General features: G+C 42.3%; 1 protein-coding gene across 2 annotated transcripts in view; it reads left to right on the plus strand.

The window, feature by feature from the left end:
* Positions 1-27323, plus strand: part of LOC117248329 (bone morphogenetic protein receptor type-1A-like) — a 64356-nt gene that overhangs the window by 20257 nt on the left and 16776 nt on the right. For both annotated transcript variants that reach the window (XM_033613310.2, XM_033613312.2), the window contains exons 2-3: positions 4746-4858; positions 23209-23568. In XM_033613310.2, the coding sequence (XP_033469201.1) occupies positions 23502-23568 (67 nt within the window). In that variant the 5' untranslated portion in view covers positions 4746-4858; positions 23209-23501. The remainder of the gene's footprint in view (positions 1-4745; positions 4859-23208; positions 23569-27323) is intronic.

Genomic DNA, 27323 nt, shown 5'->3' on the forward strand with positions numbered 1-27323 from the left:
TCTTCGGACATCTATTTTCTCCTCGTCTGTTCTATAATAACTCAGCGGCTGAATCCCCACCGCTGCCGTTTTTCCTCCCCTGAGGTGGAGCTGAACACACACACACACACACACACACACACACACACACACACACACACACTGAAGCTGCTGGTCAACTCATCAACACAGTTTTCCACACTGCTCTTGAGTACATTTTCCAGCTGAGTGTGTTAGTTTTGGCGGCAGCAGGGTGGTGTTAGTGTGAAGCTGGCGGAGGCTGAAGAGCTGCTGTTAAATGCTGACCTTTGACTTTGAGTGAGCAGTTTTATCCTTCTTTGACCCGCGATGTCGGTCAGTTATTTTCTCCATCTGTAAGTCCACAACCTCAGTCCAGAGGGAAATATTTCCTTAATATCTGATCAGATCTGCATGAAGTTTAGTCTGGATGTTCCTGTTCTCCTGATGAACCCTTTAGATTTTTTTATGATGTCATCACCTTTCCTCTATGTGCCACCCTCAAAGCAAACTTTATATATATATTTTTTAACTTCAATTTATTATGTATCATAGTAATATTATATATTAGCATTTATGGTCGCAAAGAACCAGCTTCGTCTGACCGCCACAGTCTAGATTGATGAGTGCCGTGTGATAAACCCTTGACTTGCTAGCTGTTAAGTCATCGAACTATCAGTGATTTAATTCTGTCATTGTGTTTCTGCAGTTCAGTAAACATTTAAAATGCATGAAGATTTTAACAAGTGGTATTTTTGGTTTGGAGACATGTAGGAAGCAGGCTTTGGTGATTTGCAGGTGAAATATGTTGAGATGGTTTTGCTGAAAAGGTCTTCAGAACATGATCCTGTTGTCATTGGTTTGAATTAGGCATATGCGATAATATCGGCACATCATCATCAGTATCAGCTGATATTGGCTTTAAAATGAAATAAGGGAATTGACCAACATGCCACTTTCTGCCGATACGACAAAACTATGTGTATTTTTTTTAGACAAAGGGAGGGATGACTGGTTGCTCTGTATAATTGTATGTAAATCAAAACCTTTCGGTGAGTGGTCATAGAGAACCACAGGATACACAGGAAGGCGATCCAGACACTCCAAAAATATAGAAAAAGAGGAAGGAAGTATTAGAAAGCCTTTATTGTAGTGGCTTAAAGGGGAACTAACATTTTTTTCAACCCGGGCGCTATTTTCCGATCTACTTTTGTCTAAAGTGTGATAGGATGTTCAGTATTTGACATTTCTCCAGAACGAAGCTAGGGCTGACCTGCCTGCAGCCCGTGAGCGTGCGCTATATTAAATAATAGGGCACTCAGACAGCGTCAAACAACGTCAAAATACGTCCACTAAAAGTGCTTTGTTTTTTCACACAGATAGGCTCGGACTGTTTGTATAATTATCCGACAACATAACGGAAAGGTCAGGTAATTATATTAACAATCCAAGCCTATCTGTGTTTACATACATTTCAGTGTCATACTCAGGGTTTACAAGTAAGGTGCTATTGCAGTGATGGTGGTTCTTTTCTTCTGCCTAAAACCTGCGAGTACAATCTGTTTGTATTAATATGTGACCATGTAGAATTTTTGTTATTGCTGTCGAACAGTGGTATATTACTACATATATTACACATAGCTGATGTAAAGGTCAAAGGTTTGCCATAAACTACGGAGACCAGAGACTGTAAACAATATGCTAACTTCACATGTGTAGCAGCTTTTAATTTTAACTAGGGATAGACCGATATGGATTTTTTAGGGCCGATGCCAATACCGATTTTTTTCCATCACCCTTAGCCGATGACCGATTATGGGCTGCCGATTTTCTTGAGCCGATATTTGGGGCCGATGCTGCTTTTGCTCCCTCAATTTACATAAAAAAAAAAATGACACAATGATAACAAATATTACAGGTCTCAAGTTTAAAATAAGAAACATTTATTGAACAGTAAAAAATATTAAAACAAGATGGAAAGTTGAGGTAGAACAGGTAGAATATTATTATTATTATTATTATTATTATACATTCAAATAAAAAAAAGAGTTCAGTGCTCTTAAATCTTCCAGTAATGTCTTTATAAAATAAACAAATATTTAAGCTGAAGCATAAATAAAACAACAACTACTGTACACAGTAGGATTCAACAGCTTTGTTCAACTTAACCACATACTTTCAAATGAAAAAAAGTGCCAGGGAAAAATAAATCCGCGAACCCACGCGCGTATCGGCCGATGCCAATACAAGTAAAAAACTCAAATATCGGCCTGATATATCGGCCGGCCGATGTATCGGTCTATCCTTAATTTTAACATCAGGAGTTTTATTTTGTTAGTTTGGGTGCTGAGTGAAAAGCTTCCTGTTCTGTCTGCAGCTTCTTTGCTCAGACTCTATAAACTGCCGGTCAGTGTTTGACTCTCCTCTCCGCTCTCTGGGTGTGAATATTAACTCACTCTCCTGGCGTCTGCCTCCTTGACTAAATAAAGCCTCCTTTGAGGAGCTCTGTACTGTCAGATAAAGAGGCTTGTGTGTCGGAGGGGGACGAGGAGGAGAAGGAGGCTCGGACTGTCAGCCACACTGCTCCACTTATCTCTATACAAACAGCAACAGGCCACAAACACACTGACATCAACACTGATCTAATGATGGAGCAGATTCATGCCCAGAAGTCCTGAAGAGGTTCTATTGGTCCTTGAGGGGCTTTAATGGACATCAGAGGATGCAGGGAGTCTTAAAGGATGCTCACTGGTCCATGAGGGGTCCTAGGAATCTAGCATGAGTTTTCACCAGTCCTTGAGGGTAGTTTTATGGGTTTTTTTTTTTTAAAGATTATTTTTATTGGCTTTTTGCCTTTATTGACAGGACAGAGGGTGAAATGGGGAGACAGAGAGAGAGTGGGGACTGACGTGCAGCAAAGGGCCACGAGCCGGACTCGAACCCGCAGCCACTGCGGCGAGGCAATGCCTCTATACATGGGGCACCGGCACTATCCACTACGCTACCGACGCCCCAGTTTTATGGTTTTAAAGAATCTTCTGTTTGTCATTAGATTTAAGGAGTTATTAAAGGAATCATTGAGAGGATGCAAGAGGTCACTGCATCCTCAAAGGTGTAAATAGTCCTTGAAGGGTTTTAGTAGACTTTAAAGCTTCCTGTAGTCCTTAAGGTTCTTCAAGAGGTCTTTGAGAAAGTTCTGTTGGATGTTGACGGGATTCTAGGAGTCTTTTAGGTTCTTTTGTGGGGGCTTAGTGGTCATTGAGTAGGGCTGGATATCGGCACTCCATCTGTGGCTGTGGTTCAGAGGTAGAGTGGGTCGTCCACCAATAAGAAGATCAGCAGTTCCATCCCCGGCTCCTCCAGTCTGCATGTCGAAGTATCCTTGAGCAAGATACTGAACCCCAAATTGCTCCAGATGGCTGTTCCATCCGTGTGTGAGTGTGTTTGGCACCTTGTAAGGTAGCCTCGGCCACCAGTGTATGAATGTGTCTGTGAATGGGTGAATGTGACTCGTGGTGTAAAAAGCGCTTTGAGTGGTCGGATGACTAGAAAGGCACTATACAAGTGCAGATCCGTTTATCATGTACCATACCTTTTTAAATTATTGACTGACATAACCCAGCACCATGTAGTATCAAAATGTTCCAGTCGAATGATACCTGCATTCAGTCCTTTTTGTGGCAGGTGTCAGACCTGGATTGTCCTCACTCCCCACCACACTAGCAAACTTTCTGTTGCTGCCGTCTCTGTGGCTGCTCTCCTCGTCAAATCGTCACTTCAACATCTGCTTGGTTAGCACGAGCTGATACAGCAGCAGCTGATAACATCCAACACGGAGCTGTCAAATGGTCCCAACAAACTCACTCAGACACCGAAGCAGCTTGACTCTGTTTTTAAACCCATTAATAACAGTTAGATAAAATTAGCAGTAAGATGCTAACACTTAGCCCTGTCACTATGTATGTGTGTCCAGGCAGACTCTCACAGCTGTTGCTGGTGGCAGCAGCAGCTATAACCCATACAACCGGTGTATTTGATGGAGTTGGCAGTTCAACGAGCAGAGATACCACCAAAATGTTCGGAAAATAAGGCTGTACTACAGGCCTGTGGTATCTCTTGGCATTTTTTGCAACTGAATACTTCCATTCCCATGATGAGTTTTGAATGAAGTAGAAATAAAGTTAACAAATGAAGTACTCTAATAGTGTTGGTATCAGTTTAAGGGTACTAGTATAATATTTTAAATGATATTCAGCCCTTCCCTTGAGCGATTCATGGCGTCTAAAAGGAGGTTCAACTGATTACTAAGGGTTTCAAGGAGAACCATGGCAAAATAAGGATGACCTAAATTTCACGGTAGCATCGCACATCTCAATAGGACAAAGATGTTACAACAGTCTTATTTAGTAACCAAATCATTAAGATGTCTTTTCATCTCTGTGACTCTTGTGGTGTTTTAAAAGACAAGTGCAGCTTGTTGTACCAGATCTCGTGATGTTGGTTTGCTTCACTGGTGCCAAATTCTTACATTTTTTACTAATGTGACACCTGTGAAAGGTCACTCTCCTGGAAAATATCAAAACTCCTACTCCTGTCTTCTGAACTGGAAACTGTTTCTTGTTCAAGGTGGAGTAGAAACCACACAGATAAACAACACAGTGATTCAGTCCTGCAGAGTCATGACTAAGTGATAATCACTGAAATATGAAAACATGTTTGTTTGATCATCCTCGTTTTGTCTCTGTCAGGTTGATGGCTGTGATGTTGGTCTGAATCTTACCCGCTTCCTCTGCTTCAAGGACATTTCCCATGGAGATGTGCACCGACACTCACACTGTTCTACCATGGAGCCACCAGTCAGGTATGGACAAGCACACACACACACACACACACACACACACACACACACTGCTGTTCCACCTCAGTTCCCTGCAGCCAGTGTGTAACGTCTGCAGGATGTTTATTGTGGTCACATGAAAAACATTACTGGTTGGCTTTCTGTCTCACCAACACGCGCGCGCACACACACACACACACACACACACACACAGAAAACGTAAACAAACATTATTTTTCTGTGGTACGGGCACCAGTGATTACTCCTTTTTAAAACTTGATTAGCTGATCCCCGTCCCTCCCCCTCCCTTCTGCTCTTTGAGGAGATTAACCCTTGACCCCTGATGCTGAATGCAGAGCCGGCCAATCAGGAGGCTTCCTGGCTTTTAATTACAGGCTGTGATTGGGTCATTTGAGCTGTCACCTGGTTTGATTAATAACCATAGAGCAGGAGAGCAGGAAGAGCGGTGATTACCCCGAGCCTGAAGGCTGCGTCTGGATCTGGATCTGTGTGTGTGTGTGTGTGTGTGTGTGTGTGTGTGTGTGTGTGTGTGTGTGTGTGTGTGTTATAGATGAAGTTATGCCTTGCAAAAAGAAGGAAAGTGTGTGTGTGTGTGTGTGTGAATATCTGTAAGTGTGTGTGAAAGGTGAAGTCATGCCTTGAGAGGAAAGATTTTGTGTGCGTGTGTGCTTCTGGTTTCTGGCTCACAGAGTGTCTGTCGATCCTGGAAAGTCTTAGAATTTTGTTCTCTATATTAAAAAGACAAGCTTGGAATAGGGATGTGCCGATTGTGAAATTCTAAGCCGATACCAATACCGGTGTTTAAAATATCAGTTTGGCTGATAGCCTGTGCAGATACAGATGTTTTGTTGTTGTTGTTGTTGTTTATTGTGTTTTTGTTTATTTATTTCCCCTTTTGTACCAGGAAAACAAGAAATCGTCATTATAGAAATATAACTGAACTGTTGTACTATCTTAGAATGAGCACAAACCTTTTTAAATAACCTTCTGTCTTTCTTTCATTTTTACAAAACTGCTTCAGAAGCCTTTTTTTAATTTATAATACATCATAATTCCCTCTCTGATATATATTTTAAACTGCTGTGAAAACATCACCAAATGTCTCCTTCAAACAGCTGTAGTTATTCAAGTTTGTCACCAAAAACTACATTTTACAAGATTACAGTGAACACATCATTATGACCTTATAATTCACCTTTGCCCAATACTAATTTTTACTGACATTTTTTTTTTTTTAACTGAACTTAATGCAGCCTCCATCAACAATCAGTTCCAGCCACTGCCTGCTAACAGCTAACGTTAGCTAGCTCTCTTCCTGCCGATGTCAACATGGTAGGGCGTTAACGACTTTGATCTTTTTTTTTCAGGTCGACTTATCTGTCAATAAAGTCTAAGTCGAGTCGACAAGTTATTTGATGACGTCATCACATTAACGGCGCGGAGGAAAGTGAAGTATCTCCACACATGTGATGTGTATCTGTCACTCTCAAGGCCCGAACATACTCGGGTGTACTATTAGCGGAGTGCACTCTGCGAGGAATGTCCGCAGTCATTTGGGCTTTCGTAGTCGAGCGCACTTCCGCGTTGTAGTTTCCTGTAAAAATGTCTGTGAAAAATCCCCGTGATGTGAAAAATACATGCCGAGCAGTCACTGGTGCGCGGAGCGGAGTCCGTGCGGTCGTAAAATCTGAGCTTTGCGCGCACAGGGCTTGCGGACGTCCGCTTTGAGTCCACGCAGACCTCTGCGGAGTCCGTTCTGTGTACGCTCAAAGGCAGCGATTGCATTCCGTACACAAGCACAGAGAGAGAGAGAGAGAGAAACACACGACTTGTCGACTCCTCCCGGGGGGTGTCGACTTGTGCCACTGACGTCGACACGTCAACAAATCGACTTTTCTGTTAATGCCCTACAACACGGCAAATGATCTCGTAATCAGGAAGAAAATAGGGTGCGTCCGCAATTGTGAGTTTACTGGTTAATTTCGTCCTGACGGTGGCCCAGGGCAAATCTCTGTTTGATGGCACAACGCTAGTCTTGAGCCCTGCTTTTTCAGCTTGCACAGATATTGGTATATGGACCTGCATTTGTATAGCGCCTTTCTAGTCTTCCAACCTCTCGCAGCATTTAACACTACATATCACATTAAGTAATGTACAAAACTTTTCACACACTGGTGGCAGAGGCTACCATACAAGGTGCCACCTGTTACTCAGTTTAAACGCACTCACACATGCCGATGGAACAGCCATCAGGAGCGATTTGCAGTTCAACATGTGAACTGGAGGAGCCAGGGATCAAACCGCCGATCTTCCTATCAGTGCATGTCCTGCTCTACATTTGACGTGACACAACCGAAAAACATTTGCATACAGGCTGATGGCAGTTAGATTTTTGAAGGTAACAATCGTTCTCATTATCGATCAATCAAAACCCAAAGATTTTAGATTTTTTTTGTCCCTCTGATTATTCAAGTACAATCGTGTAAAATTCTTCTGCTATGAGGCTCCACTTAAGTAAAATGTTAATAGTAGATGTGAGAAAAAACTTCAAGGTGAAATAAAACAAAATATATTATCAAAATATATATAATATTTTCTTTTCTAAAATAGAGACCTCTACAATCAAGGCAAAACTGTACGAACAGATCTTTCATACACGAGTTCAGAGTTTGTAAATGTTGCTTTAAGAATTACCAAAATGATGAATTGATTATCAAAATAGTTCCTGGTTTATTTTTTTATTCATTAAAATTGGTCAGTCAAATAGTTGTTTGAGACCTAAATCTAGATCTCCAACAATAAAATATAATGTTTTGGTTCAGATAAGATAAGATAGGACTTTATTTATCCTGAGGGAAATTACTGCGCAGCAGCTGCAGTACAACGTAGGAGTTCAAATATAAAACCTAAACTTCTAAACATAAGTAGCAAATCCAAAATCACGTTAACAGTATGGGTCAGACTTATTAAGTCTCATTGTAGTTGCCATTCAGACTCTTTATAAAAGGTAAAATGAGAGTGTACTTAGTGTTTCAGCTGAGATGAAGTCCGTTTACTTCACTGCTGGTGAGTTCTCTACAAGTACGTGACTGTGTGTTGAGACGAGGCAGATTGCTGCCTTTTGTTTCAGAGCTTGAGGTGACTCAAGTGTCTGAGTCTCCGAGCTCACAGACCTTCAAACAGAGCCGGCCAGTCTGCAGCACAAAATCACTCCCATATGTCCCTCAGCAGCCCCGCCCCCCGCCCACCGCCCTGCACGCTTCACTCACACACACACTGCAGCTCGGCTTGGATCAGATCGGCCCGGCTCAGCTTACAGTGCAGCCTGGCACGCTGACAGGACTCAACTGCAGTGAGTTTTTTAAATGAAGATGATTTCAGGCTGAAGTCCTGACAGAGTATCCACAGAAGATTAAAAACTCTAATTGTAATGCAAAGTAAATCTAGTTAAACTGTACACAGTACACACTGAGAGCCTGTTTATACCTGGTATTTAGGTTATTGTGATTGTACAGTATTTAGATTACCGTTATATTAAAAAAATTAAAGTATTGATGTCATGTCAAAAACACACATATGATTATATCTTTATATAATCCAGTGCCTCTTAAAATGATTTGTTTCTGATCTGATCATAAGTGGACAGCGCTGAATACAAGTGAAAACAACCAGTAAGACAAATAAATCCATGAACCGATCACTCAAACCCCTTCCTGAGGTGGTCTGGGACACACTTGACCACATATCCTAACGCTAATGCGTCCTGACACATCCTCAACAAGGACACTGATGTGTCTCGGCTGTCCACTTGTGTTCACATCACTAAAACAATTGCTAATACCAGGTGTGAACAGCCGCACAGTGTCCAATTTATTAGGTACACCTGTACAATCTAAATAGGGACGTCTGTAAATTTTTCTTTTGAGAGCCTGACAACCTTTAACCAGTAACTAACTGGTTAAATCACAAAATGACGTGAAATACAACAGGCCTTTCCTTTTACTGCAGCATCCCTCATTGGCTCACCACATTTCAAAACACTATCCGCTGAGAGGTGAGGAAATTTTAATGTCTTGTGGTGTAGATGTCTTGCCTTTTATTTTAATTTCCTGCTGGTTTTGCTGACAGACAACTGGCTAGCTGCGTTAACTTGTGGAACTGTAGTGCCCACTGCCCACCCTTTGGGCTCCACTGGTTAGCTAACGTTAGCCTTGGCAGTTCTGCTCTGCGTACTTCCTGGGTGGGAAGGGAGCTAGCTAGTGGTGCCGCTCGTGGAGATTGCAGCTTGTAACACCACCCCGATGACGGGACAGTGTTGCTTAGGTAACATGGTGGCCACCCTCCAGTCTCTCCCCAAGTGCGTTGGTGAGCAAGCGGCTTCATTTTGAGCTGCAAAACCCGTTCAGCACTGTTAACTGTTAGTATCACTTGCGGTGCTGACGATGCTAGCAGGACTAACAGTCGTTACCAGACACCAGAGGGTGGGCACAACGTTTCCGCAGCAACGCCATTTTGTCAGGGTGGTGTTACAAGCGGTAATTGCATAATTGCCGCTAGCTTAAGTTAGCTCCCACCAGATCAAGGTAATGCACGGTGCAGTAAACTGAAGACCTATAGACTGACATAAATGGTCAGAAATATTCTCGGTGGCTTAATGATTGACGGTCTGCTTTTATGATGCCTATAATGTTCAGTTTTTGTTGACACTGTCAGAGAGGAGTTCAGTCAATACATTTTAGCGCTGAGCTCATAGTTAGAGGTGGTGTTTTTCATATATTCTGGCTGATGTAACATTGAAAACACCTGAATATCTAAATATAATTCAAGATGTAATTGAAAGTTTACTCATGTCCAACAATGTCAACACAAACTGAACATTATAAAGTTTGTAAAGACAGATGCTGGAGGCAGAGCTGGTGCAGTTAACTCCTGGGAAACACTGAAAGAGGATACTGAGTTTGTGATCTAAGAGGTTAGACCGAAACCATCAAAGGGCAGACTTATGTAAACACACACATGCTGCTTATGACCTGGCCTGTACAGCGTGCGCGCACACACACACACACACACACACACACACACACACACACACACACACAATGAAACACACCCTTCTTCTTGTGGTCTCACGTTGGATGCCATCATTCTTCCTGAACTCGTCACTCTGTCTCTGTCCGACTCCTCGACTGTTTTTGGTGTATATTTGGAGGGTTAAACCCAGAAAATAAACCGATTTCGGAGCCAGTGTGTCCACAGGAAGACTGTTTGTCTTTCCCTTCGCATTTATGTATTTCTGTCTTTGACTTCATTCTGTTTTTGTGTGTTTTGTAGCCTTTTTTTCTTCATTACTCCACAACTTTCTATTTCTGACTATACATCTCTATTTATTACTTGTTCTGTGTTTTCAGTTTCTTTTTTCTTTTTCTTCTTTACACACAAACTCACACACATACACAGACAAACACACACACTGACACAGGGGACCACCTATATCGCCGTGTTGTCCGTGCACGGCTCTGTGGCCTGGCTGCAGTTTCCAAGGCGACACGGTGGATGAAACCATCCCGCCTCCCTTCACGGAGTCCGGTCTCTGACCAGACCACCCACCCACACACACACTCAAACAGGGCCAACTCTCCGTCTGCTACAATTACAGCTGTATTTTAGTTTTATGTTTTTACGTCTCGGGGGAAAGTTGTCTGAGCTCCAGTCCTCTCTCCAGTTTCCACTCCTTCATACTGGGATAAAACCAGTGCAGCCTGCTGGCAGCAGCTGAGGCAGAAAATTGCTTTTTGAAGAAATCCACCAAAAACACCAGTAAAGAAACCTCAAGGTCAGAGTGTGATTGGCTCTGGGTGCTGGTGACCTCAGACGGCTGGTTTGAAAATGATGGACAGCAGAAGAGGGCAGGGCTTAACTGTGAACTTCCTGTCTCTGAGAGAGAGAGGTGTCAGATTGTAGCGGTTGTTCTCACAGTCGGTTGAGGACCCTATCAGAGCAGTGACTTCCTTAAAGAGTGTGTGTGTATGCTGGGGTGTATTTTCCATTACCTGGTTCCCACATCACAGCAACAGATGGAGAAGGAAGGAGGAAAGGAAAAGGAGGAGGAAGGGGCTGGTGTTGATAAGCAGCAACAATCAGCTGACAGCTGCTTCAGCTTTAAGACAGAAGGAGGTAAACACAGGGTGAAAACAATTAGTTATTTAACAGATAATTAACCACCAACTCTTTGTTTATTAGGAGTTTGTTATTTATTCTTTCATTCATTCTCTTGTTCCAGCTTCTCCAGTGGAAAGATTTGCATTTATTGATTAGTCGAAAAATAAACCGGCTAACTATTTTGACAGTAGATCATTATTATTAATTTAATAATTATTCAAGCAAAGATGTCACATTTATTGGTTCCAGCTTCTCAGCTGTGAAAACTTGTTGCTTTTCTTTGTCACATATGAAAGAAAACTTGATATGTGCAGAGAGTTTGGATTGTCGGTTACATAAAACAGGGTATTTGAACACTTCTCCTTGAACTGCTGGAAGTCAGAACAGGCATTTTTCAGTGTTTTCTGACATTTTATTGATTGAATGATGAATCAGCTAATTGAGAAAGTTCTTTAATCATCAGCTGCAGCCCCTTTTATATCACATTAGATTGCATATCTAAAAAAAAGGGTCCAGGAGCTTAGGGTCTGCTACTTTTCAGCTACTGCTTTTACTATTTACTCACATTTTAGAGTCTTAACAATGAAAAAATAATGACACACAACAGATTAATTAAAAAATAAATAATCATTAGTTGTAGTCTAAAACTGAACAAGAAGGAAATAAATCACATTCATTTTTTTATTGTATAAAGGTGAGCAGCAGAGATCTTTGATTTCAGTGTGAACCAGGAAGTTAGGAGAAAATCACTTTTTTGGTCGGATCAGCCCAAAATCGATAAGGTATTTTAAACACTGCTGAAAGGCCATCAGCAAAACTTTTTTGACAGATAAATGGGGAAAGAAAATGCAGGATTGTGATGTTAAAATTAGGGATGGACATTTTTACTAGCTTCCATATGTGATTATTCATTCAATTACTCCAGTACTCGCTAAAAAAATCCAACATAAGAACAGGAATGTAATTTGACCAACAACAGAAAACAACTGCAGTTTGAAAGTCCATAAATCTCAAATTAACCTAAGAAAATTCTGCAAACTTTCTGTTGCTGCCATTGGTGTCCATTACAAAAGTCAGATGCAGACTGAAGCATAGCCTCCAGACTCAGGAGCCGTCTCCTCACGCATAGTTCAACACCTGCCTGGTTAGCACGAGTTAACATCAGAAACCGAGCAGTTTAACAGTCCCAACAAACTCACACTGACACAGAAACTGCTTGACTCCGTCGTTAAACCCACTGATAACTGTTTGGTAACTTTTGCCGTATGATACTAAGAATTAGCACAGGGATTTGTCTGTACGTTTGCCCTTTTGTCTTTCTTGTTTATCAGATTCCACAGATCAAATTTTGTAATCTTGGGGACTGATCCGCATCATCAGCTAAGAATTACACTGCTTGGCTATAGTAGGTACATCACTGGTTTTATGAATGGATTGTGCCTCTGACCTCTGTGTTTAAGTACTCAAAGCCACGTAGAGGAGACGCTGATGACCCAGAGCAGAAGTTTGTCATTTTCAGGGGATGACGTGGGTGACAGCGTGTTTTGTTTTCCTCCTCTTAAACAATTTTAGCAGCGTTATTTTTAAACCTGCGACCAGGAGTTTGACTCTGTTTTGGATGTTCTCAACAACTGCAGGAGTTAACTAGTTTAAGTGGGATGGTTGTGTTGTGTTGGGAATTTTCCAGTCCTCTTGTGTCCGCTCTGTTCATCAGTGTGATTTATGATCATAATGTTGTATTTATGGTCTTGAGTGTGTGTGTGTTTTATGACTCAGCTGTAGGACAAAGGCATCACTGTGCTGGTGATGGATAGACCTGTTTCTATGGCGATTAGAGTGATTACAATTACCTCCAGGGAACCACATCATACTGGTTTATTACTTAATGACTTTGTGACCAGGCTCAATGTCTGTGTGTCTCTGCATGTCCACAGGGCGGCCTGAAAAAAAAGTCATTTGTGGTGTCTGTGTATTGATACAATTTTGCCATGCTAAATATCCAGATAATATGCTGTATTGATTTTACCCCCACTCCTACTCTTAATCAGTTATCGGATGATATTGATACAGACTAAATGGCTGAAAGCGTTCACTTCACATGGGCCTTGAACCTGTGTTGCCCCCATGGATGCTGGGTGATGTGTGTAGCTGTAACATGAGAAATGAAGAGGTGGAAAGTGATGAAGTGAATGTTTGTAGCTGCAGCTGCTCGGCAGATCTTCTTCTGTTGGCCTCTAATGAAGTTATAGTGTGTGTGTGTGTGTGTGTGTGTGTGTGTGTGTGTGTGTGTGTGTCTGTGTGAGAAACAAACAAGGCACAAACACTGACAAGTTCAATTTGCTCTCTGAATTCGAGAGACCAAAGGCCAATATTTGTATGGTACTCATGCATGTCCTGATACCAGAAATGTAGGCAGTCGGTAACAATGCAAGTGAAATGTGATGTTTCTTGATACCCTATACAATACCATGGTAAAAAGAAAATAATAAATCCCATGTTCTTCAACATACACTCCTTTTATTAAAAACATTTAAATGTAATTTAATCTAAATTTTACTATTAATCCCTAATGATCCACCTCAGATGCAAAGTTCTTGTCTATGTGCATTCATGATTTTGTTGTATAAACAGAAAGCCTACAGTATATTAAGATACTTCTCCGCCATTATTGTCATTGACAGTTTAGCATTTTGGTGTGTTATTTGTCCCGCCCCTCCTCCACCGTGATTGAATGTCTGGGTAAAAAGTGACAGTAATAAGCACAGATTTTTATTCAAAATTGAACGGTTTTCTAATCTGCGACCAAAACAAAAAAAGCCAAACATGTAGCATTCAGCGAAGAATAGACGCTCAGCACTTCGTCACACTGTGCTGTTTGTAGCAGGGTGTAAATACGTGCCGCTCACATTGCAAAGAATCAACAAAATACACTGGTCTCAGGAGCTTTTCTTTTCGACGAGTTGAGGTGGAACTTTTGCCGCAGCTTCACTTGTCGCCGTCTTTCACATGTTGTCGTTGTCCTTCCGTGCTGGTTCTTCTTCTCTTGGCATTTAAAGGCAGATTAAAACTTTTGTAGGCATTACATGCTGCTCCATCAGGCCCAGAAGAATTGCATCCCCTGTACCTACAGTACTGTAGAGATTTTGGCATCAAGTTGGTTCTGAAATTTCAGTTGTCGTGACACCCCTTCTTACTCCTTCTAGTAACAGCTGCATGTTTAATGTCCATTGGAGGACAAACATCCGTAAAATAAAATAAACTAATGCCACAAGTTGATCTGGAGGAAATATGTTGTTCAGGTTTTAAACAGGAGCTCTTGGTCAGGACTTATTGATTTAAACAAAACCAATATTTGCAATATACACAGCTATTGCATCAATTATTCCATAGATTATTTCCCCAATTTTTAATATTGTGGCGTGTAGAATATAAAGCCCACCACGAGCAGCAAAATCCCATAGTAAAGATGTGATGAATGGGTTTAGTTTCTACAGTGGGCATCATCTCAAGAAGTTCCTACTTTTCTCTTAAGGTGGTTTAAAATCATCCTGTAAATGTCGTGTCATTAACAAACGGTGGTGTAGAGGAGGAGTGTTCATGATGATTTTGTGGCATTGAATAAAGGATGATGATGAAGAAGAAGAGGAGGCAAAAGATGCAGGGAGGCCCGCAGCGCCGCTCACCGGGGCTCGGGGTATTCTGGGTATTCTTATGCTAATCCATCGCCGGGGATGAGGCGCAGAGCAGCCAAGCAAACAATGGCAGTGGAGCCAGAAAGTCTGGCCTGCAGTCTCCCAGGCCCTGAAAGGCATGTCGGGCAGGGCGCCGACACCAACGGGGAGGCTGCTGCTGCAGCACCCAGAGGCCCGCCTGCAAGGAGGGGCCCCTGGAGGGGACGGGGAACGGGGCCAAGATGAAGGGAGAGAGGGGAAAGAGAGAGGAAAGGAGAAATGAGAAGCAGCAGGGAGAGAAGAGGAGGAGGAGAAGGAGGAGGAGGGAAGGCAACAAATGGAAATGGAGAATGGGGGAAGAAAGAGGAGGTAACATGAAAAAAAAGAGAAGGAAAGAGGGAGGGAGGACATGAGAGACAGAATTGAAGAGGGGGAAAAGAGCAAAATAAAGAGAGAGAAGAAAGGGAAATACAATTCTGCAAAGGAAAGGTGATGTGAAGAGAAAGAAACAAACGAATATCGCTAAAGAGGAGGAATAAAAATGTGCTGCCCAGGCTACCATGATATCTTATGAGGTGATCTTCGTCTGTGGTTTTGTAGCTGTCACAGCGGGCAGGATGAAACGTAATGAGTTAGAAAAACTCTTTTTGCAGTGTGTCAAAAGTCAAATACACTTTCTCTGACTCATAACTGTCGAATCTGAACACACGGACCTGAAGCCCTCAATAAACATTCATAGAAATCAGAGGAAAGAAGACACCCCACATAACTGCAGAACTTGCCTTAGAATCTTAACATTTTGAAGTTTTCTTCAGATTCAAAGTAGTGAAGTGACAGCTGGCTGTACATCCACACGTATACTATAAACAGGAACCACTAACGGCTAATTCGGCCCACTTTTAATGGTGCTAATTAGGAGGGGGCAGTGAATCCAGTTAGTTTAGTGGTCATCATCATCCCTCCCACATTTGCTGTTTTCTGGGAAGTGAATTGCAGAAACCACATAACACATTAAAGTAATGTACAAAAATGCAACTGAAAAGTTGATATCCCGTAAGGCAGGGGTGTCAAACACTCGGCCCATGGGCCAGAGCCGGCCCACCAAAGGGTCCAATCCGACCCACTAGATGACTCAACCAAGAGGTGCCAGGTTCAGGAGCAAGATAAACATTTCCTCAGCTACTTCATGCAAAATTCTGCCGACCAGGATGCAGTTCTTTGATATAACCATGAAATAAAATTGCACTTACTTTTCTTGAGACATCTCAGACTGTTCATCTGTTTTGTGAAAGGATGAATGTCTACAGAATATACTTGTTATTCTTCACGCAAAAAAAGTCAAAGTATTGGAGCTGAGAAACTGTGAGCGACATTTCTCACTATTTTCTGACACTTTTCAGATTAAACAGTTAATCAATATATTAAAATCTTATTAATTGGACAGATAAGAAGCTGGGGATGAAACTAGTACACAGAAACAAACAGTCTCAGTCCATCCCTCCATCCCTCCAACTCGCTGGGACGGAGCTGTCCTGTTAATATTCTCCACCAGCTCCGATCCCAATCTCCCTCATTACTGCATTTATTTGTAGAGCTCAAGAGCTGTCGGTCTCCGCCGGTCCTCCAATCAGGCCTCTGTGGCGTTTATTTAGTCTGCCGCCATTCTTCCAGAGCAGGAAGTGGAGACGCATTAAGGCTTGATTATTGATGTCTGGCCCCTCACGCTGCAGTCCTTCCAGGGGAGAGGAGGAGGAGGAGGAGGAGGAGGAGGTGAGGGGGGAATATTAGAGATGGATTATTAATGCCTGTAACCCCCATTACCAAGGTCCGATGTCACTTTCCAGTATTTTAACGGCTCTGTGAGGAGCTGTAAAGTTTGTAAATCATGTGGACACGAGGAGCTGGAGCCGCTTCAGAGCTGCAGCACTCTCCAAAACAAGCTGTCCAACGTTTAAATGTCGTAAAACCATTTTCCCAACGAACACACAACCTCTCCATAAGTTAGCACGTGTTGAAGCATTTGTGAACCATCAGGTTGTAGGTTTGAGTAAAACTATGTTCTGTGAAGCTCTGGGAGTCAGTCGTGCCCTGAGCAGGATTTACACAAGGTGCTTGAGGGGGCTTGAACTATGAAGGGGAAAAAAAATCAAGCACTTCAAAATAGTCCAGTTTATTTGTTTTAACAAAGTGCTTGAAATTCAAATCAGTCACATAATGATGTCTTATATTGTGACTTAAGTTCTGTTCAAGTCATTAATTGTGAGGATTTTGAACAGCTGTGCCTAAAAAAAATAAAAAAATAAAAAAAAAAAAAAAGGTCTCCGCTGAAAAGAAACATTGATCACTTCATTTATTTATGTTTATTAAGAAATTATCTTTTGAAATTAATTTTCTCTGGGGCTGTACCCAACTCAGAACTATGTCAATCAAATCAGATTCTGCCTTTAAGTACGAATATTCAACGATTAGGTTTTTTTTTTATCCATATCATTTTATAGTTTGAAGGGGGCTCAGTGAGACGTTCAGTGTGACATTTTTTGTCGACACCAGATATCCAACAAAAGCCAGAGACTGTGTTGTATTAAGTTGCTGTGAGCTGTTAATTTACAACTTCTAATCAGAAGTGAGACGATAAAGGCTGAATCCAAATGTCCGAACTTCACTGCACTTGCAGACTCGCAGACTTTGCGGGCGCGTTCCCGGGCAGTCTTGGAAATTGGGACAACCCTTTACATGGGATTTATGTCTTATTATCTGCAGGTACAGATGAGAGGACAGAATACAACAGCAGTTACAATGATTGTAATCGTGAGTAAGACGGTCTCGAGGGCTGCTATCAGCGGCTTATGGTCTCTGTCCTTGCAGACTTTACGTGATGCCGGTGAACTCGTCACAGTACATACGACTGAAGTCCGCAAAGGCTCAGTCTGCAAGTCTAGAGGGTGGACATTTGGATTCAGCCAGTGTCATCAAAGTTTCTCCTTTGTGCCGCTACATCATGTCCACAGCTGCTTGTACCAAAGAGTAGCGTGAAAGTCAAGAGCGCTCACTTCGCAGCAAAATATGGCGACCAAAACGTCTCAATCAGCTAATTGTTTTACATCAGTGAGCTAAGTATGAATCAACAAAACATTCCAGTTTCACATTTAAGTTCATTCCTGACCTGGACAATAGTAGATCTACCAAAAAGTCTTCAGGTCTGATCTCAATGAAAACTGAGTAAACTCTGTCTAGATGTGGTTGAAAGCTCTTAAAAAATCCTGATTTAATTTTTTTTTTGTCAGCCATTGTTGCATTTTCTTTATCAAACCAGTATTGGAAATATCTAAAGATAGCCTTTGTGGGAATTGAACCTCTAACCCTGACAGTATAAATGCCTTGCTGTGGCCAAAACAAGACTAATCCTAGTTAAAATAACAGCACTCACAGTGTAACTCATACACACTGCAGCAGCAGCCGCCAGTCATGGCAGTGTAATATCATTTTACATAATAGTTTTTATTGCCGGCTACCTCTCCAGCCAGATGAAAAGTTATTATACCCAGAAGCTTTTAAAGAGCTCTCTTTCTTCTACAAGTCTTAACCCACTGCTTGGGTTTCTATCCCACCAAATTTCCCAGCATCCCCAGAGCGGTGTGACCTCAAATTCCTTCCCCTGAGGGGGGCCGGCCATGGCTCAGTGGCTCCCTGTAAGGGCGGTTTATTCTGTACAGGTGGGACCGCTAACAATACCTCCTTTCATTCCCATCCTCCAAGACTCTGATGTCACGTCCAGGTAGCCAGAGCAGCTACGCTACATTAACCTCGTGTTAGCTGAGGAGGCGACCAGAGGAGGAGGGAGATGGGACAGGCTCGGGCAGGACAGAACAGTGTGCACATGATCTGTCTCTGAGGTGAAAGGATGCAGGTTTGAATCCCGCTGAAGCCAGAACACATCAAACTGGCAGGACGGACAGTCTGTGAAGAGCAGATTTCAAACCTTTTGTTCACTTATTTTACTTTGCTGGTTTACTGCTGCCTCTATCAGTTAGTGTGTAAGGTCAAGCAGAGAAAATATGCCAAACATAGCGTACACTTTAACTTTTTTCATGTGGGTCTTTTTAAATGATGACTATATGTTTTGCTTTGGCTACTGTTAGCTTCCCTTGAGGTAGATTTGATCCATTAAAGATGCCAGCAAAGCAACACAGTACATAAAATAAGCGCTTAGGGCTGGGTGATATGGCAAAAAATATTATCACTACAATTTTCCCCGTATTGATCAATATCGCAACACATAATTTGATAATGCTGCGAGTTTGAAAAGTATCCTGATAATGTCTGACACCTGAAGAAACCAAAAAATTTTTTTATTCTCTCACTGAAGTCGCTGGGATGCAACCTTTTCAGGTGGTGGAAAAGATTTGTTGTTAGCCATCCTGGTTGGCACCAAGCGACGGCATATTTTGCAGACCGGCTCTGTCCATGTGTCGTCACCTTTGAAGTAGCCAAACCTTCTTCAGCTTCACTGCCGCTTTGCTCCTCACTTCCACTCATTTCCCCCTCTTTTAATTATGTCCATGCTACTTTCGAGTCCTCCTCACCTCATGTACAATGACGCACATCCTCAACACTGCAGATTGACTGACAACTGTCTGTTAACTTCTGCTGCATGACATGCTGTTTGGATCTATACAGGTCTATCTATATCAAGAAAAATGACTATAGTTATATATACATTTTATAGTGATCCTGTTTTGAGATCGTTTTATCGCCCAGCCCTATAAGCACAGCAGAAATGTCCGATAATATACATAACATCATTACTTTTATAGCCATTATTTACAGCATATTTTATTTATATTCCAAATTTTATATTTTTCATGTACACACTGCAGTATTTAAATATTTTACTTCTTTGAGCCTCAGTGTGAAAACAAACTAGTTTGTCTCTGTCATGTAGATGTACAATATTTCCATCTGAGATGTAGTGAAGTAGAAGTAGCATAAAACAGAAATACTCAGACTTGTACTGATTCCTTATTATTTGAAGATCTGCATGTTAACAGTTTAACCTGTCATGAACGTCGTACATTTAGTCATCCATATCTGAGGAGCATGAGTCGGCATAAATGAGACACTGGTGTCTGCATTAAAAAAACAAAGTATTGTCTCTGTTAGCTTCTGCTGCTGGGGGAAGAAGAAGGAGCTCGTTGTTTGACAGTGAAGCAGGCTGAAGGATTAGAGACAAGTTTGAACACGAGGAGGAAGAGGAGGAGGAGTGAAAGTTACCTGACACCCAGAGGGTCTAGAGTTTGGAGAAGTGTGCATTTATCTCTTCAATTTCATTTCTCTGAGTTGACAGATTAAATTGTTTGTTGTCTTAAAGCCTCCGGTGAGACTGTGTGTGTTTTTGAGCCATGATAACGCTCAGTCCCCACGTCACTCACCTGTTTTACATATACTGTACGTAAATGTACGCATGTGTCATCTTACCTTGTGTTTTCAAAGGGAAGTGGACGTGTCGGGTGATTTAGGAAGGGTGTGTGTGGAGGATGGGGGCAGCTTCCTGTCTTGGGGGCTCACAACAGACGGTCCTTCCTGAACCTGCCTCGTCTTGCCCTCCCTCTCTCAGTCTGAATGTGTCTTTGTGTGTGTGTGTTATCTCAGCGTCCTCCTGCTGCTGCTGCTGCTGCTGCTGCTGCTGCTGCTGTTGTCGATCTCTAAATGGAGCAAAGAGCCACAAACAAACTTCAGGTTTTGTTGTGGCAGCGAGGTGAAGATATTTCCACTTTACCGTTATCGACACACAGACAGCACTCATCCACTCCCACATACAGTATCACAACACACTGACTCACTGCCCTGCTCACACACCTTAATCCTCCTTTTCCTCTCATGCACATTTCTTATCTGTACGCTGAGTTTGAATATGTGCACCTATGATTAAAAGGACTCTTGTACTCTTTTTTTTTTTCTAAACTCCAAACTTAAGCTGCTGTATCTGCAACATAAGATCTGATTGTGCCCAACATGACTGAAAGAGAAAAATGTCAGAGAAATTGAGCTGACAAGGACAGCAAGTCCCAAAAAATTGTTGATGTTCTGCCTCCATGTACCTGTTAACTCCATACATGTTTACACCAGGGGATATCTTCCTGTTGCTCCTCAGAGAAGCAGTCATTTTATCGTAGTGGCTCCCCTGATCTGCGAAAAGAAGCACAGAGTGTTGCCTTAAGGATCAAAAAACAGATTGTTTTTTGTTTAATAATGCAGGTCCTGAGAAGTTGATGTGTTGATACTGCATTTTTTTTTTTTATTGTAGAGAGAGATCATGAATTTGTCTGTCAGGATAATTACGTTATTGATTACTGTACGATATGTGGACATGACCTCGATACTGCCCGTTGTGTTTATTTGCATCCATGCTAACACAAAAATGTCACCAACATATTAGCCAACATAATGCCAGAACAAACAGCAGGGTTTTCCTGAGTCCAACCATTTTAAGACCTGGGCTTAGTGATTCTTCCTTTTTTCCCTCTCCTCCCTGCCCACTTGCTCACCACAGAATTAACTGCGGTGTTCACGGAGCTCCACTAAGCAGGTTAGACAAAAGAGTCACCCCTTGGTTTTGTTTTTGTAGGCCACATTTTGTATTAAGTCTCAAACTGAGTAATTATGGGCTACTCCTTTAAAGGTACTATATTTAATATATGTTGCTTTTGTAAATATTCACAGATGTTATTGACTTTTTTATAAAAATGTTGGATTTTTTTCATATTACATAATATTACAATGCCTGAATATTCTCAAGAATTAAAAGTCCATGCTCTTTGAAAGGGTGAAGTTGCACTAATATGCTATTATTATAATTATATCAGTGGCATTAAATGGTCTCAAAATGACAATAATATTGTTTATTGCAGTTATTTCTGCTTGTTATTGTGGCCAGTACTAACCATTACTCTTCTTGGGTCCAGTCGAAGTTTTGGACACATCTGGCGGCACAATGTTATCCCAGCATATGTACGACCAAAGATAATAGCATTATATAGTCACTCACTTTACAGCAGGAAATGGCACTTCAAAATGAAAGCTCTGTGTAGGAACTTCACTGTACTTAGAAATAAAGTGTATCTACAAACTTTTGTTTGTACTCATGTTTGTGAGTCACTTGCGGTCCATGCAGAATGGACCTGAGACCCACTTTTGGACCATGACCCATCAGTTAGGAACCACTGGTGCAGTGTTTTGAGGTCTGATAAGTCTTCAGACTCAAAGATCAGTCGGTATCACTCAAACTGGACCTCCTAAATTACAGTTCATGTCTCACCTGTAGCTGAGGCAGCACAACACTTCCACCAGTGCTGTCTGATTTTAATCTAAAGCCTTAAATCCAAGTCTTAACAATACAGAAATGTCCTCACTATGATGGTTTAAAGTGATGTTGGTCCTCACAAAGATGACAGTAGAAGCCCACACATACATTCAGTCATTCCCTAAAGGTGCTCACAGCCTCGGGCATACTATAAGCGGAGCGGACTCCGCGAGGAATGTCCGCAGTCATTCGGGCTTCCATAGTCGAATGCACTTCCGCGTTGTAGTTTCCTGTAAAAATGTCCGTGAAACACTACATTACCCACGATTCTTGCGCGTTGTTTACAGTCTTCTGTCATGGCGATGTGAAAAATACATGCTGAGCAGTCTTTTGTGTGACACTGGTGCACGGAGTGGAGTCCGTGCGGTCGTAAAATCTGAGCTTTGCACGCACAGGGCTTGCGGACGTCCGCTTTTAGTCCAGGCGGACCTCCACGGAGTCCGCTCCGCATACGTTCCGCCCGAGTATGTTCGGGCCTTAACTTGGCACTCTTTCGCTCACACTTTCACTGTCTCACTCCCAATAATACACACATGTCCTGTATGGTATTCCGTGTGTGTGTGTGTGTGTGTGTGTCTTTGTTCTCAGCCTCCTCAGCCAGAGATGTGTGAAAAGTGGGTCACAGGTCGGACCTCTTTGTCCCCCTCGGGCAAATGAAAAGTGACAGACACCGGCCACGCATCACCACTAATTCACTCTCACTCACTCACACACACACACTCACTCATACACACACACACACACACACACGCACCCCTCCATCCCTCTCGGCGCCCACTAATTGCGGCATGCCGTTATCAGCGCTGCGCAGGGCCAGCGCCTGTAATTTGCAGAACATCCCTGGACAAATAATTTGGTAGTTAGTCGGACAGTCGGAGGCCAGCGCTGGGCCGGCAGGGGTCAGCGGGTCACAGCTCACTGAAGACGAAGGGGATGGAGAGGGAGAGAGCTGGAGCCAAACTCAACTAAACCACTGCCTGATGTTGTTGAATGTTTTAAAACCAAACTCTGTTCTTCATTAAATCATTTCTACTCAGGTTGCCTCCTAAACATTGAGTCAAACCTAATTTTGTCAGTCAAATCTGTTCATCACTGAGGAGCAAAGCTTTCACTCTTCAGCTGATATTAAATTATGTTGTCGTCGTCTTCTTCTTCTTCCTCAGGGTTTTGGACCCAAAGAGCCAGTGAGACAGAAGAGCATCTGATATTGTGATACCACCCTCCCATCGTCTCCCCCCTCCATCCCTCCTGCTTGTTCTCAAGCTGACCATCCTTCTCTCCGAGGCCTCGTCTGGCTGGCCTCGTCGACTTCCCCCACTCTCCCTCAACTCCTGCTGTGGATTAAAGACTTTTATCGGGACTCTGAGTATCAGCTGAGCAGAAAGCTCCTGATCACAGAACACGGCCCAGTCTGGGCCCAGTTCCGGTCCAGTCTCAGTCCAGTCTCTGCTGCAGGATGGCAGGTGTACCGTTCTGTTTGGCTGTGATGGCCGCCGCACTCCTGCTGACCCTCGGAGCTGACGGTAAGATATTACACATTCTCAGTTTATATATTATATTTAAATCATCTCATGTGCTCTTAATGTCTTTCATTGATCTTTGTCACAGAATTATAAAGGATTAAAAAACACAACTGGAAGCTTTTACTGTTTAAAAAGTTGAATAAAAGTCACTTTAAACAATTAAATGGTTACTTTCATCGCTATGGTTGACCTTCATGCACACACATTAAGTATCCTGTGCCAACCATCATCTGATTCGTCACAAGAAGCTTGCTAAGAATTAAAAAACAAGAAGTATTAATGGAATCAGAAGACATAGAAACCTGTTAAAAGATGAATTTCTTGAGTTATGTTGCTTGACCTTTGAACTACATGAACTTTGATCCTCATAAGACTTCAGGTTGATTTAACCTGTCATTCAGCACAGTTGTTTACAAGGAAACAATTAAAAGTTTGACAGATGATTGATGGGTGATCAGCTCGTTTAAATGAGATGTGTGAGCTGTCGTGCGATTGAATGCTTCAAGGAGTTGAGCTTTGGAGGAAGGGGGGAGTATTGAGAAGTGACACTCTACTCTTTAAAATCTATGTTTCCTTTTGCAAGCTCTTTGACTGTAGAGCTTTTATGTGTACAAATCTAAAGTACTTTGATCAGTCGATTGTACTAGAGCTGATCATCACCTGCTGCAGAGACAAACTTTTAGACCCAGCACAATAAATTTCACGTTCACTGCGCCTGACGTTCAGCTGTCTGTGTCCAGAGTACACGTCACAGACAGAGCTCCACACTCTTGCAGCACATGGGACAGCACTCCTAATGAATGGTTCAGCTCCAAAATAGGAAATCAAAACCTGGCGGCATGTGTTTTAATCGTGGCAGGCCGAATGAATGTGTGGGAAACCCAGCTCTTGTTCAGTGTTGTTTTTGTCTCTGCTGTCTCGTTGATGCCTGCTGCTTACAGTCTGGCGCCTGGCCGCTACCTTTTTATAAAGCTCCAACCTCACCTGAGCATCCAGAAACATCCTGAATACATTAAATAAGAAGAAAATAGGAACATACAGGCAGAGCGCAAAGTCACTGCAGCTACATACACCACCGCACACATCTCATTGGTCTTGGTCATTCTTTAGGTTAAATTCTGCATAGTATGACTAACAAATTATCAATCGCACACTTACCTGATGGAATTTTTTTCCCTTCAGTATCTACGGATTGTGAGCATGCGTTCACATATTGGGCAAAATCAGATTTTTGCACGACCAGGGCATTTAAGAATACAGTATTGACCCAAATATCAGACAACTCGTTCTGTATTGTATGTTTGAAAAAGCAGGGGTTCAGTTGTATTCAAGGACGAGACAAATTTGTTGTAACCCATTTTAAATGTCTTTTAGAGTTAGTCTGCCTTAAAAGTGTTCTGTTCAACTTGCAGAGAGGACAGACTCAAGAAATCTCAAGCTTGCCTCACCTTCACAGTTTCTGCTTTTTCAAGCCGCAGCTGAAAGTGTGAAAGTAACAAGTCTAACATTCGTACAGATTGTATGTCTGCTGTGGTGTTATCTGTTCATCACTTTGGATCAAATCCTGCACTGATCAGCTGCTGCTAGAAGTTTATGAAACGCTTGTGTGACATGTTTTACTGCCGAGGAGGAAATAAATTCCTGACAAGTGAAAAGGAGACTGAATTATCTGTCAGGAAGCCAAAAAGTTATGATGTCAGAGATGACGAGGAGCTCAGAAAGAAAGTCTGAAGGCTGACTGATAGAGAGGCTATACAAATGTGAGATTTACTTTCTGCTTTAATAGAAGTATTTTTGCTCAGTGTGGTAAGTCCTCTCTGTGTGATGACTTACAGGCATACTTGATCTGTAAAACACGTGACAATCAGCATCCACAGAGATGAGACACACACTCTTGACTTCTTCTGTAACTTTAGGCTGCAGTGCAACATACAAGCTCAACCATGAGCTGCTGAGTTACTCATTAACCCTTGAGTTTGTTTTCAGTGAGATAAGCATTATATTAACATAAAAAGTCACGATGCCCCTCCTCTGTAATCAGCACCCCCTCCCTGTGCACACAGATCTGTATCAGGGGCCTTTTGTTAAAGCTGTGATTAAGTGTCAATTGGCTGATAATGGAGAGGCTTTCAAAATGAACCCGTGGAAGCAAAAGGTCGGAGACATTTTCACTCCCTCATGTTTCTAAAAGAAATCACTTATCCTGGGATCTGACTGAGGCATTTAGTGATCGCGTGTTTGGGAAGTTTTCGGGAGTGACTTGTTGATTTGCTGTTTTCCAAATGGTGTGTTTTGTTAAGAAGGAGTCTGTTAGATTAAAATCACAGGATAAAAGCTACTGAATTTAATGTTTTGTTTCCAGCAGCATTTGACAGAGATTCTCCAATCCAACAATGACATAATACACATATTTAGTCAATATTAAAACAGCAAGGGGCTGACATGTTTTCTCGTACCACTTCTCCTTCTCTTCTTTCTCATCTTTCTGTAATTTCAGTAGTCTGTCGCCACTTCTAGGGCGTCAGAGGCAAACACTGCCCTCCTGACCCAACACTCTTTCTTTGTCTTGTTTTCTGTTCCTCTCTTCCTCTACCTCTCTTCCCCAAGTTCTCCGCCTGTTTTACACTGCCTGTTCAAGGCGGGAATGTTGCGCTGTCATGCCGCCTCACCATGCTCTATACAAGGTACGATCAGGGAGTGGGGGGACAGAGTTGTCTTGCTTTTAATCTGCCACGGGGGGTAGTAACAGTGTTGAAATGGTGTTTGCATAAACAGGACAGCTGACTGGCACAGGTGTGACGTTTTAGCGACATGTTATGTGTCTGATCCACCATGGGAGATTTAAAAAGTAGCTGTTAGCTGCTAGCAGTTAGTGTCTAACTCAAAGAAGAAGATCAGCTACCGTAAAGGTCCGCAAATTGGGAAAACAATGAGATCCAAGAGTTCCTTACCCTGTGAGCAGAGGACGATATTAGCCGCCATAGAACAGAGAGGGTGAATTACAGTCATTGCTGTGTTATGCCATTGTTATTGTTTATAAAGTGCCACCAACGCACATGTTTTATGTCACACTGGAGGCTGACACTGTTGTGTTACTGTTGCACCCGTCACGCCTCTTTTGATTGCGGGAATGCAAGAGTGCAGACTATAATCACACACTGGCGTGGGATGATGCCACCGTCGTTTGGTTCTGTGTGAAAGTGCAAAGGAGGCACAATGAACGGACGTCTTTAAAATGGCTTATTTCTCTGATGTTACGTCACCTTCCCTCTCTCAATCCCAGTCCCCCTCTTTCTCTTTCTTTCCCTCTTGATTCAGTCTATTAAAACTCACCAGCTACACATGAGACCTGCCATTTTCATTAAAAAAAGAAGCTTATTGACAAGAACCTGACCCAATTCAAGCCCAGGGGAATAGTGAGAAATTACAGCCTGACCTGGTCGAACCTGGCTGGTTGGGTCAGGCCCAGTTGGGCTTGGGCAAAGAAACAAGAATTAATCATTTAAACAAGAATAAAAATGTTACTTTACTACTCTTTTTCTGGCCAAAACAGTGGAAAAACATGTGCATGTTTTCCCCCAGATGTAGTCGGTACAGTGTGGATGTGTTGAAAGTCATAAGAGCTGCAGCGCCGAACATGAGAAAGGTCACCTTCTGACCTACAAACACACAGAGAGCAGGCTGATAAGAGCAGGGCGCTGTTCAGCTGAGTGTTACTGACTGTGGTTGACTCCGACTCTCTGATATCAGTCTCT

The sequence above is a fragment of the Epinephelus lanceolatus genome, chromosome 17, assembly GCF_041903045.1.
Source record: "Epinephelus lanceolatus isolate andai-2023 chromosome 17, ASM4190304v1, whole genome shotgun sequence".
In the NCBI taxonomy this organism is placed as follows: Eukaryota; Metazoa; Chordata; class Actinopteri; order Perciformes; family Serranidae; genus Epinephelus; species Epinephelus lanceolatus.